At 43.8% G+C, this 13,720-nt stretch overlaps 1 protein-coding gene across 5 annotated transcripts in view; it reads right to left on the reverse strand.

Moving 5' to 3' along the window:
* OSBPL10 (oxysterol binding protein like 10) overlaps positions 1-13,720 on the reverse strand; it is a 726,220-nt gene that overhangs the window by 11,012 nt on the left and 701,488 nt on the right. For all 5 annotated transcript variants that reach the window (XM_063922285.1, XM_063922286.1, XM_063922288.1 and 2 more), the window contains one exon: positions 2,477-2,630. In XM_063922285.1, coding sequence (XP_063778355.1) covers positions 2,477-2,630 — 154 coding nt within the window. The remainder of the gene's footprint in view (positions 1-2,476; positions 2,631-13,720) is intronic.

Here is a 13,720-nt window from a genome sequence, read left to right on the forward strand (position 1 = left end):
TCTAAATCAGCGGTGTAATCAATCGCAATTGTATTGTGTTCGCATCGCTGACCGCCATTAGCATGTGCTGGGCGACCCCTAGCATGCGAGAGATAGCAGCTGCAGTTTTGCTACTTTAGCAATACTGCAACTGAAGTTGAATAAGGTCCCTATATATGAAATAATATGGAATGCAACTTCATCAAGTGGCATTTCATATAAATATGTCAAAATGTCTGTCCCAATTAACAAAAGCAAGCCACAGTCTATTGTAGAAATCCAGGTTAAGAGCAGCAAAACTACAAGTCCCAGAATGCACTGCAGGTTCAAATAAGGAACACTGTAATATTACCAGAGACACCAGCTTTAATGCTGTGTCCCCCTGCTTGAAAAAGCCCCTGGACAGGGAAGGAAACATGTCAGAGGTTATACATGCTGACCTTATAGACTGACCCTCGCTATTATTTTTGTTATATATTCAGCGCAGTTCCTATTGTTTGTTTTCTTTCTGTTTTGTTTTTGGCTTGTTTAGTTTGAATTACATCACTAATTCAGATTCAGGAACCAGCAGCTTTTTATTCATTTTTTTTAATGTATTGTGGCACTTAGGTTTCAGAATTTTTATATTTATACATGACATATATTCCATTATTAGAACCATAGAGACTTTTCTTTGGTTTAGACTCGTGAATGTGGCCCAAAAGTGGGTGTAAACTACAGGCACAAAATTGTGGATTTACATATGTATTTTGCATTCCATGTACTGTAGACGCATGAAAGATGTAGTTGGAGTAAAGACGTGGCAGTCATTATCATTAACTTGATAATGATGACTGCTGCTGCTTTACTGTTTTAAATGAATGTACAAATAAATATTTTTTAAAACAAAACAGGCCGGATTCAAATAATATTGCACCCGCTAACTCCCATCTAAAGTGATGGAGGATAGAGGGGCGATATTCAAATGTGCCCCATTATCGCGCTGATTGCTCTCAGTACAGTCTGGTTTAGGTGCATCAAGTGCCTAAACCCGACTAAAGTAATGGGCATGAGCGTGAAGAGACCGGTTTTGGCACCCAAGCACCCAAACACATTTCAGCTCACTACCTCCGGGAGTAGCGAGCTGAAATGAAATTGTTGCGTCCGTCAGCAGTAACATTAGTATACCGCTGGTGGGCGCGATAGGGACAGGGTAACATTTGAATCCGGCCCTGTGTGTCTCAGCCTCTCTCGCCCAATGAATAATCAGTAGCAGTGATATAGTTTGGGATTATTACCACAAAGGCAGGGCACAACAAGCACAAATGCCCAAAAGTATCAAGCCTTAAAAAGTGATAAAGTGGAGACTGATAGTGAAACCTTTAAACCTAAAACCTAAGTATCAATAATCAGCTCCTGTCATTTTTCAAACACATCCTGAAACATGGCAGTTAGGGGCTGATTGGCTGGTACTTTATCACTCTTTATCAGTCTCCACTTTATATCTTTTTAAGGCTCAATACATTTGGGCCAAAGTCTCCTCCATACAGAAGCAATAATACCCAACACTAGGTCAGTTATACTGGGCAGGTCACACCCTAATTGGGAAACCTGCCAGAAAGTGACCTGCAATCTGATCAGCTTTGGGGCTGAAATCTGTAGGGCCATTGGGCCCATAATTTTTTTTTTTTTGTTGTTGTTGCTATAGCTTTAATTAGTGGAGGACATTATGGGTTTCACACAGGGATTTCTCTTATCTCTAAAATCAGAAAGGATTTATTTCACCCTGTGCGCCTAAGTTGGAAATATTGGCACTTAGTCTTCCTTTCAGCCTTCCTGTGTATCAAAACAATCAGAATTATGAAAGGTTGTACTTGATGGAACTCATTGTTGGTTGCAGTAGCTATGTAAATTGGCATACATCTAAAATTATATGCAAGCTGAAGGTAACAAACAGATCCAATCATATTTGTGATGTCAACGTACATAATTGACGGAGGAGTTTAGTCAAAAGCAGAGTTGGCTTCCGTTGTATAAGAATTACAATGATTACATAATAACCAGGCTGTGCTGCATGAAGCTGTGATCCGTTGCATCATCTCATACATACTGTGGCAGTTTATTATCCAGGCAGTACAGTCAGTGGCTGCTAGCTTAGATAAACAGAGCAGGGTTACAATGTTCCAGAAATGCTCCACACTGCAGTGCTTTTATTTCTGACAAGTTTATCAGAGCGACGCAGCCCTTTATACTTCTGAGATAATAGCAGGAAAAGATCGCCAACTTCTGCCTCATTATGCTCTTAATAACGTCCCTATGCTGCAGGTTATTGCTTGATTAGTACACTACATTTCATCCAATAAACTTTTAAATGGACATAAAGTTAAGTGCCTGAGTGAATCCAATATAACAGAGTTGCATCATACTATAAAACCAGCTTAGTAAAGGGCTCATGTCAACTAAGTGAAATAAACATTACGGTTTCAGGCATGCATGACATGCGAGATATGAAACTTGCCTCTCTGATAAAATATTTTGGCTTCCATGGTGTATTAATGGATGCCCTCTGCCTGGCTTCTGTCCTTTGTCTCTCCTCCAGTTGGTGTTTGTGCTCTGTTGCTGCTTCAATGTCATCTGACTTTAGGGCATTGGTGACATTTTCCCAAATACGCCTGAGGATTAAAGAAACAATAAAAACAGGGGCATTATGATACAGTCATCAAGATGTGGTAAAATTTGTCTCCTACCCCTAATAAGGGGCACTTTATCATGTGTGCAATCTCCATAGTGGCCCCCACCATCTGGAAGAAATCACACTGCAGAGTCTACTGTACATGTACAATATACTGTATCTATACATCTGAAAAGAGGACAGAAAAAGGACCACAAGATAAGTAAATTGCTATGGTCAAGGGCACCCATTATAGATATGACAATGTACTAAGTTATAAGATTTTAGAAGTTATTGAGAATTTCAATAAATACACAAGGCAGCTGACTGAGTGCTTTTACATAGGTCTTGAACTTTAAGGTAACGTCTAATATTTGGGGCAGTTTTGTTGGGCTGGCCTGGTGGCGTCCAATATCCTGGACTTAAACCTTTAGAATGTTAGGGACCTATCTGATGATGAGGTCACCTAGACATGGTGGGTAGTCCCATATTTTTGGCCAAAATTATGCTAAGAACCTCACTTTTACTCAATGTTAAAGGGCAGAATTTATTGCAATTATTCTGATTAATAATGTTTGGAGAATGTACCTGCATTCTTTTTTGTGTGAGGCACTACAAGTCACGGCACCCTTCATTATGTTTAGTTAGGGTGTGCATTGCTTTAAGACTCTTACATTTTAGTAAATTATTATTATTATTATTATTATTATTACTTTTACTACAGTAAACTAAAGAATAGATTAAAAAGCTATATGAAACAGTGAACAGCGTTCACAACTTAAAATATTGCACAATTAACTAATTTTGAACAGTGATAATAACAAAATTTCATGGACATCGCAATTCTCGAAGTGATCAATGTAGATTTGTGTTATACACTAGCCAGTAGTCAAAGGTGAATAATTGATGTGTTATTAGTATTTTAATTCCTCTTGTACACCAAATCAAGATCAATTGGACAAATGTGAATGTGCATATACTGCTATGCTCTTGACAGTAAACACAATTTGAATGATGACCAACGAGAGACACCCTCCTACAGTGCAAGTGCTCTAAGAGTATGGTCTCAATTTGCTATGACTCTGAGGACAAGCTAAACCAATAAGCACTCGTTGGTGTACTGGAATCCAAAGCTGGTTCATTTAAATACATGATTCAAGTCCTGTATCCAAATATCTGGTATAATAGCTCCAGCTGCACTAACAATCTTTCTTGCACACTGGTGGCAGGACAGCTTGGCCAACACTAACCACAAAAAACAGTATCACTAGTATACGCATCGGCTACATTATAACTCTCAAGACTGGAGAACAATTTGGAGATGTACAAATACATTTGTGCATTAATCCTCCTTGCCACTACAGCCAGCACTTCCACCACATGGTTAAGCATGATGAAGTACAGTAAGCCTTGTTGGGATGATACTGAGGCTAATGCAGTTCTGAGGTTTCTTACAGTTCTCAACTTGTCACCTACAAAATGTGGTGTCACTTGGGAACACTTCATTCCAGTTCTCTTGAAAAAACAAAACAAAAAAACAATCCTCCTTTAGTGTTTGATGCAAGGATCTAATACAGTGGCAAATAGGTATATCCTTACTCACCTGAAACTGGTATAATCTTCCAAGTACTTCAACAGAGTCACTATTTTACCACTATCAAGAGCAGCAGCACAACCATTATCAAGCTTTTATGAACTTGAGTATCTGGAACTCGGGAGAGTGGGTGGCAACTGGGGAGTTCCAGTACTCGCATGTGGAGCTGCGGCTGGATATGGATGATAACAACTACACCTACTCTAACACTGACTCCGTTATTCCTCCCAGTAGCCGGTTGGTGCCTGCAGAGCTAGTCTTCTCCTATAGCAGCCGCGTTTGAATGGGCGAAATAGATCCGCCCAGACTCCGATGCCCCCAGGTCTTACAAGGTACAAGGCACTAACTGAGACTGAGAGTAAATAAGGGGAAAGCTGACTAAGACTAACGAGACTACCCACGGAAGAGAATACAGGAAAACCAAAAACAGATTATGTGCGGCGTGGCCGCCAAAACCCCGATGCAGGAAGAAGGCAAACGGCGAAACCGAAGAGGATGATTCCACAACATGTGACTCCATCGGAAAATAAACAACAAAGGCCACAACGAACCACCACAGAGAACGACACAATAAAAGTATAATGAACGATGCGACTTCTGCCGCTAGATGCGGCAGAGTCGCTAACTCACGATGCCAAGAGAGGCGAGAGAAGAAACTACCGAAACTTCGAGATGTACTGGAACCAGATAAACTCCACTGGAAGCAGACCAGGAGACAAGCTGGACACGACCCCTTTAACTGGATGCAGGTTACAGGAACACCAGGAGTTACGTGCAGGAACCTGAGGCAACCAGGAGGCTAGCAGACAGACTTGCAAGAAGCTATCACCGGCAGAGCTGTACTGACCTGGCCCCCATAAAAAGGTCCAGACAACCAATCATGGGAGAGCCCTTGGACCCTGACTGCGCCAGCTACTATTTGGCGCATGGTGTGCGGCGTCCCGGCTGCTTAGTAACAGCCGGTACTGCTTTAGAGAGCGGCCGCCTGGCGTCTCTAGTCGCCAGGCAACCGGCCGGTCCAGGACGCCCGGCGGCGGAAGTGACATGCCGGCCCTGTTGCCCAGTAACGTCCGAAAGCCAACGCCTATCGCCACAACGGCTAACACAAGCCATTGTTGTACACCATATTGTTTAAAGATATCTCATGAATGTAACAAATATGATTATATTCATAGGAGAATTATTCCCAACAACTGCACAGGTAGCATCCTCAAAAGGTGTGAGCATCCGGCCCAAGTTCCTCATAAATTACTGTCCAGCATCCTGGGTTGCTCAATCACATAGTCAGTAATGGCTTTAGTACATTAAGAAGACACAACAGTATATTTAAAGTGCTGGTCCATCTGGTTCAGACCTCTGTCCACAACTATACAATGGCAGTATGTTTTTAAGCCAACGTGTAGACAGTGTCCTGGGGCTGGAGTTGGTGTGTGGTTACACCTGCTTGAAAAACCATTCCATGTGAAACTAGTGGACACTGGGCTGGGTACTTAGTGTACACTCCCCATCTCTGTTCCCCTGCATGTAAGCAACATGTTCTGGGCTGTGCATGATACTGTAGGTGAAAAAAGGAGTAGTCAGCAACAAAAAGTACTGCAATAAGAATCAAATTACAATAATATTGACAACATATGCACATCTAGGAACAGTGAGTTGGTCCTGACATAGTGCAGTCTCAATAGTTTTATGATGGTCTCTTCTATATAACCATAGTGCCAATAAAATATGCAATTGAAGGCAGACCACGTGGGATATGGTTTTTCCAAAACTGTGCATGCATAATGCTGGCAGAGGATATGTGCTGATGAGGAAGGTAATGATGACTGCCCGTTACTGCTATTTCTGTTGCTACCCTTAGAGGTAGGTTGTGTCGAAGTCAAAAATATTACATAGAGAGAACATACAGACTCCACACATTATGAGTCGTTATGCTTGCAAATACGCACAGCGAGCACAGCAATATATAGTAACACGCGCATTTACACGGACATGCCACAGAGATGGATTCGACACATATTTCATACAGCACATAATTATAATAATATCAAGCGCCAGACATCATAATGATTTAAAATTATATAATGGAGTAACGTCATGTATGTGTATTATTAAAGCAGAGCAAGATAGACATATCGTATTTGGTATTAAAGCAACCAGATTAATGTGTAGATTCATTTGATACTTGTTATTCAGTTGTAGGACATTGCAACAAGTAGTTATGATTAAATGTATGAAAGCTAAAGTCACTTTTATTAGAACAATAGACATTTCCAAGCAGTTGGTGGACAGGAAACTCAGGCCAGCCCTTTTGATGTCTTCAAGGCTGAACTTTGTTAGCATACGAATAGACCAGTGACTCATCATGAATGAGAAAGTTCCCTCCCTTATACTAGATGTGTGCACTCCCCCAAACTATATAGCACATTGCTGATCAGACACACAGTTGTTGCTGTCCCAGACGATGGTGGAGATGTTGCCAGACCAGTTCCTGTATTTATTTACAGAGAGAGAAAGAGTGATATGGAGGGAAGAATTTATATGAGAAAGATATGGTTATTGTATCGCTGGCCTGTAACTGTATGTATTAACTGCTTACTGTATAAATTGTAACCATGTAACTATATGTATACTGTACATTGTGATATATTGAATACAGATCCTTTTAATAACAAATATATACATCAATGAGCTTTTGAACTCAGATAATGTGTGGGTGTATTCTTTTCTCTTAAGGGATGTAGTGTTTTGAGATGCACAGCGCACTTTTATCGTATATGGTAATAAGATGCGCCTGGCGTCTGCAGTATATATTAGAGCGGGCATTTTAAATATTTGTTAGAAAGCAATTTGGTATTTACAGATGATAAATCCACAGTTTGACATAGCCACTGAACTTTGGTAGCTTTGACAAATAGTTCTAGTACAGCAATAGAAATAAAGGCTATACCAGGCATGTATAGCATTTTTTGCCGTTTTAAACTATCATTCAAAGCCTCCTTGATTGGCAACTCATGCCTTAGTAAATTTACCCCTTGGTCCCTTAGCAGTAGCTCTTTACAACTTTTAGTTACCTAGTATGCACTTACTGTTATGCAGACACCACCACTATACTCATTAATCCACATGTAAGGTGTAAAGAAGAGATTGTATGGCAGATGGTTTCAGACAGTCCTTAGGCAACAAGAATGGCCATTTCTCTGTGAAGCTGTGCAATGGCTGGAATGGAAAAACATTTCCTACTTGGGAATTTTACACTAAGGTTGCACATTGGCTTTCAGACTGCTAGTGATTTCACACATTTATAGGGCACCAGTTCAGGGTCTAAACTTTTGGATAAATCTAATTATAAAATGAAAGAAAGTTGATGAGTAAAAGAGGGTATGTGTGTTACAGCACAATTTAGTGATGAGTGTACTGGCATTGATCATAAAGAACCCACAGCTGCATCATCATTATCACTTAACTGGCACACAGTGGTTTGATTTCCCATTAGCTTTTATAATGACACTAACTATATGGCCATCACTTTAATTTGGAAACTTAATATTTATCAATATCTTAAAAAAATCAATAAAAACAATTGTAGTTTGTATTGAGAACCACGCATCATAGGACTGGTCCTTAATTATCTTACTTGGAGCAAGAGTCATGCAGTGATGAAATCGTTGTGATTCCTGCATTTTGGGGCATATCTGAAAACAGAATTCTGTAGGAAATCTTCAGAAAACATAAATTTTCGTATGATTCCAACAAAAAAGAACTATTTCCAAGTGCGTGAAGCAAAAACAGCCACCATAGGTTTCTATGTTTCTCTTACGTCCTAGAGGATGCTGGGGTCCACATTAGTACCATGGGGTATAGACAGGTCCCTTGGGAGCCATGGGGACATTAAGAATGTAATAGTGTGGGCTGGCTCCTCCCTCTATGCCCCTCCTACCAGACTCAGTTTAGAAAATGTGCCCGGTGGAGCCGGTCACAGATAGGGCAGCTCCTAGGAGTTTTTCTAGTTTTATTGTTTTTTTTTAAGAGTGTTAGGTACAGGCAGGCTGCTGGCAACAGCCTCCCTGCTTTGTGGGACTTAGGGGGGGGGGGGGGGGGGAGTAGGAACCAACTCTTGAAGTTAATGGTTCTCTATCTCCGCTAACAGGACACTGAGCTCCTGAGGGTGCTGATCGCAAGCCCACGAGGTGACCGCTCACTCCCGCAGCACGTCCGCCACCCCCTAACAGAGCAAGAAGATAGAAGAGTGGTGCGTATGAAGCCGGCGACCCGGTAAGCGGGTCACTGTCGAGAATGGCGGCACAAGGGTGGGAGCCGGAGTGCTCAGCGGTATTTGATGTGCGGCGCTGTGAGGGGTGCCCTGGGCCAGCGCAAATACCCTACACTGGTCACATATGCTAACAGGGGCTAATCCCACTGTTAGCAGCTAAATCACCTCAGGCTAGTATAATCAGTGAAAGCGGCCATTACACGGGGCGAGGGGTTCTCCTCAGAGCGGATCCAGCACTCACCAGCGCTATTTTCTCCCTGCAGATCACACAGAAGAGACGCTGACAGGGAGCACTGCACTCCACATAACTCCAGCAGACCTCTGCGGTACCAGGGTGTTATAGATGAGGGTTGGGGGGGGGGAAGAGTGTTATAATCACTGTTTAATCTATTAAGGTTATTCAGTCAGCGCCGGCAGTTTAGTGTATTAACTGCCTACTGGGGCGCTGTGTGGCTGGCTCCATATACTCTGTGTATCTCTGAAGGTACTCTGGGGGAAACTGTGTCTGCATTTTCCTGTGTGTGGGTGTGTGTGTTTGTATAGCTCACATAAACATGTCTAGGAACTCTGTATCTTGTGCTGCAGAGTGTGCATATTCTCCTGAAGAGTATGGGGGTCATTCCGAGTTGATCGCTCACAGCTGTTTTTCGCAGCGATCAGGCCAAAAACCAGCTGTTCTGCGCATGCGTATGGGCCGCAGGGCGCACGCGCCAAGTAATTTCACACAAAACTAAGCAATTTTACACAGGGGCGATCAACGCTTTTCAGTCGCTCTGCTGATCGGTGTGTGATTGACAGGAAGTGGGTGTTTCTGGGTGGAAACTGACCGTTTTCTGGGAGTGTGCTAAAAAACGCAGGCGTGTCAGGCTAAAATGCAGGAGTGGCTGGGGAAACGGGGGAGTGGCTGGCCGAATGCAGTGTGTGTTTGTGACGTCAAAGCAGGAACTAAACGGACTGAGGTGATCGCAATCTAGGAGTAGGTCTGGAGCTACTCAGAAACTGCAGGAAAAGATTTTCGAACAGTTCTGCTAATCTTTCGTTCGCTATTCTGCTAAGCTAAGATACACTCCCGAGGGCGGCGGCCTAGCGTTTGCAATGCTGCTAAAAGCAGCTAGCGAGTGAACAACTCGGAATGAGGGCCTATATTCCATGTACTCAGGACTGTAATATACTGTCTCAGCCTTCTGAATCCGAACCCCCATGGGTGGATTCTATTAGGGGACTGATATCCCAGATTTCCTCTCAGATAATAATAATAATAATAATAATCATTTTATTTATATAGCGCTCTTTCTCCAATAGGACTCAAGGCGCTTAACAGATACATAGCATAATATAGTACAGAAAATAATGAAGTACATTTTCATAAAATACAGAAGCATGATGATTCTAAAAGGGACATTATGGAAATGCTTGAGTAAACAGGAAAGTCTTGAGTCTACTTTTGAAGGATTCTATAGTTGGGGCCTCTCGCACTGTGCGGGGAAGTGAGTTCCATAGAGTCGGAGCCGCATGACTAAAAGCTCGACCCCCAGATGAATTACGGGAGATTCTAGGTACTGCTAAAAGTCCTTCATCTACAGATCGCAGTAATCGAGTGGGGCAGTATGGGGTCAGAAGCTGTTTCAGGTACCTTGGGCCCTGGTCATGTAGTGCTTTGAAACTCAGTAAGCCAATCTTGAAGATGATTCGCCATCTTACAGGCAGCCAGTGAAGGGAGTAGAGGATGGGTGTTATGTGGCTAGAACGGGGCTGGTTGGTTAACAGCCTGGCAGTTGTGTTTTGCATCAGCTGTAAGCGGTGCAATCCTTTTGCTGGGAGACCAAGGTAGAGGGCATTACACTAGTCTAATCGAGATGATACAAAAGCATGTATGACTTTTGGCAGATCATCTGAGGGAATTAAGTGCTTGATTCTGGCTATGTTCCTCAGGTGAAAGAATGAGGATTTGATTGTGGCTGATATCTGATGTTTAAGTGTCAAGCCACCATCCAGGACAACGCCAAGATTCCGCACATGATTAGTGGTTTGTAATTCTGAATCAGCGAGTGTAAGTCCAGTTGGTTGGCTATGCTGCAGTCTTGTCCTTTGATGTTGCAATCGTATCATAAGGACCTCTGTTTTATCCGGGTTCAGTCGCAGCCAACTGGTGCTCATCCACTCCTGGAGCTCAGCTAGACAGCCATTTAGGGTTGCTATTGGGTTATCAGAGCCCGGAGCAAAGGACAAGTACAGTTGTGTATCATCTGCATAGCAGTGGTAGACCAGGCCATGGCGCCTGATTATTTCAGCCAACGGGAGCATGTATACTGCAAAACGCATGGGGGATAGTATAGGATAGCTCAAAATGAGACTGAAACACAGGTTTTGAAAAAGTCTGTTGAGGTTTTGTCGTATTCAGCTCCCACTACCTCATCTAAGACCCCACTGGTATACCCTAAAAAGCGTACTCTTGTCCAGAAAATGCAAGTTGACACGGATACCGACTCTGATACAGGGGATGGTGATGGGGATATGCAGGGGGGAGATGCATCCCTTACTAAGGGGGTGCAACTCATAATTGAGGCTATTAGGGACATTTTACACATTACTGATAAGGTACCTGAACAAGTAGAGGAGGCTTACTTTACTGACAATAAGAAATCCTCTCTTACATTCCCTACGTCTTAGAACTAAACGCATTATTTGAAAAATCCTTGGAAAACCCGGAGAAAAAATTTCCAGATCCCAAAAAGGGTTCTCATTGCTTTTCCTTTCCCTGAGGGGGACAGGAAAAAGTGGGAAATCCCACCGGTAGCAGACGCTTCTGTATCTAGGTTGTCAAAAAAGGTGGTTTTACCTATCCCTGGGTCCACCGCTTTAAAAGAGCCGGCTGACCGCAAGATTGAGACTACGCTCAATCACTATACACAGCTACTGGCATAGCTTTAAGACCCACTATTGCCTGTGCATGGATTTCTAAAGCCATAGTAAAGTGGTCAGGCACATTACTAGAGGAATTGGATTCTATGGATAGAAGTGACATTGAATTGTTTTTACGTCACATACAGGATTCTGCAGGTTTCATGGTGGAGGACATGAAGGACCTTGGCCATCTTAATGCGAGGGCTTCTTCCATGGCTGTCTTGGCACGCAGGGGACTCTGGCTGCGCCAATGGTCTGTAGATGCAGAATCCAAGAAAAGTGTGGAGACCCTGCCCTTCACAGGTTAGGCTCTGTTTGGATGCATGGATCTCCACGGCAACCGCGGGTAAGTCAACCTTCCTTCCCTCAGCAACACCGCCGACTAGGAAATCTTATCCTACCGTCTACTATGCAGTCCTTTCGGAACGTGAAATTTAAAAAGTCCAACCCCCCTTTCACTTTCTTTACGGGAGGTCGGGGGAAATCCAGAAAACCTGCTCCAACAGGTTCCCAGGAACAGAAACCTGGTTCTGCTTCCTCAAGATCCTCGGCATGATGGTGGACCTCCCAGCCTGGAGGTCGGGCAGGTGGGAGCAAGACTTAGAAATTTCAGTCATGTCTGGGCGTCATCATGCCTAGACCCCTGGGTACAAGATATTGTTACCCAGGGGTACAGACTGGAGATTCAAGAACTCCCACCTCACAGATTCTTCAAATCAGGCTTACCAGCTTTGCTGACAGAAAGTGCTATCCTACAGGAAGCCATTCAAAAATTGCTAAAGGCAAATGTCATTGTTCCAGTTCCACCTCACCGCACAAACAAGGGTTTTTACTCAAACTTGTTTGTGGACCGAAACCGGATGGTTCGGTCAGGCCAATATTGAACCTAAAGTCACTGAACCCATATTTGAGGGAATTCAAATTCAAGATGGAGTCTCTGATTGCGGTGATCTTAGGTCTGGAGGAGGGGGAATTTCTGGTATCCCTAGATATCAAGGATGCGTACCTTCGCATTCCAATCTGGCTGCCTCACCAGGCTTATCTAAGATTTGCGCAGCTGGACTGTCACTATCAGTTCCAGGCACTGCCATTTGGCCTCTCCACGGCACCGAGGGTGTTCATCAAGGTCATGGCGGAAATGATGCTACTCCTCTGCAAGCAGGGTGTGACCATAATCCCTTATCTGGACGGTCTGCTGATAAAAGCGTCTTCCAGGGAGAAGCTGTTACAGAGCATTGCTCTCTCAACTCAACTACTCCAGGGTCATGGATGCATCCTAAATCTTCCAAAGTCGCATTTGGAGCAGACAAGGAGACTGTCCTTCCTGGGGATGATCCTCAACATGGAAGTACAGAGGGTGTTTCTGTCGGCGGAGAAAGCGTTGGTGATACAAACAATGGTCCGGTATGTCCTGAAGCCAGCCCAGGTATCGATTCATCAGTGCATTCGCCTTCTGGGGAAGATGGTTGCCTCCTACGAGGCTCTACAGTATGGAAGATTTCATGCACAGTCTTTCTAACTGGATCTCCTGGACAAATGGTCGGGATCTTATCTTTACATGCACCGGAGGATATGTCTGTCACTGAAAGCCAGAATCTCGCTCCTCTAGTGGCTGCAAACTTCTCACCTACTAGAGGGCCGCAGGTTCGGGATTCAGAATTGGATCCTCCTAACCATGGATGCAAGTCTCAGAGGTTGGGGTGCAGTCTCTCAAGGGGAAAACTTCCAAGGAAGGTGGTCAAGTCTGGAATCCATCCTTCCGGTAAACATTCTGGAACTAAGGGCCATGTACAATGGTCTTCTACAAGCGGCACATCGTCTGAAAGATCAGGCCAATCAGGTTCAGTCGGACAATGTAACGACAGTGGCCTACATAAACCGACAAGGCGGAGCGAAGAGCAGAGCTGCAATGTCAGAGGTAACAAGAATCATCCTCTGGGCGGAAAGGCACGCGGTGGTGCTGTCAGCAATCTTCATTCCGGGAGTAGACAATTGGGAAGCGGACTTCCTCAGCAGACACGATCTTCATCCAGGAGAGTGGGGCCTCCACCTGGAGGTGTTCGCGGAGGTGACAAGTCTTTGGGGCGTACCTCAAATAGACATGATGGCCTCCCGCCTAAACAAGAAGCTTCGAAGGTACTGTTCCAGGTCGAGAGACCCACAGGCAGTGGCGGTAAATGCCCTGGTAACTCCGTGGGTGTTCAAGTCAGTGTATGTGTTCCCTCCACTTCCACTCATCCCAAGGATTCTCAAACTAATAAAAAGAACAAGAGTTCAGGCGATCCTCATTGCTCCGGACTGGCCAAGAAGGGCTTGGTACACA

Source organism: Pseudophryne corroboree, chromosome 5 (genome assembly GCF_028390025.1).
Source record: "Pseudophryne corroboree isolate aPseCor3 chromosome 5, aPseCor3.hap2, whole genome shotgun sequence".
In the NCBI taxonomy this organism is placed as follows: Eukaryota; Metazoa; Chordata; class Amphibia; order Anura; family Myobatrachidae; genus Pseudophryne; species Pseudophryne corroboree.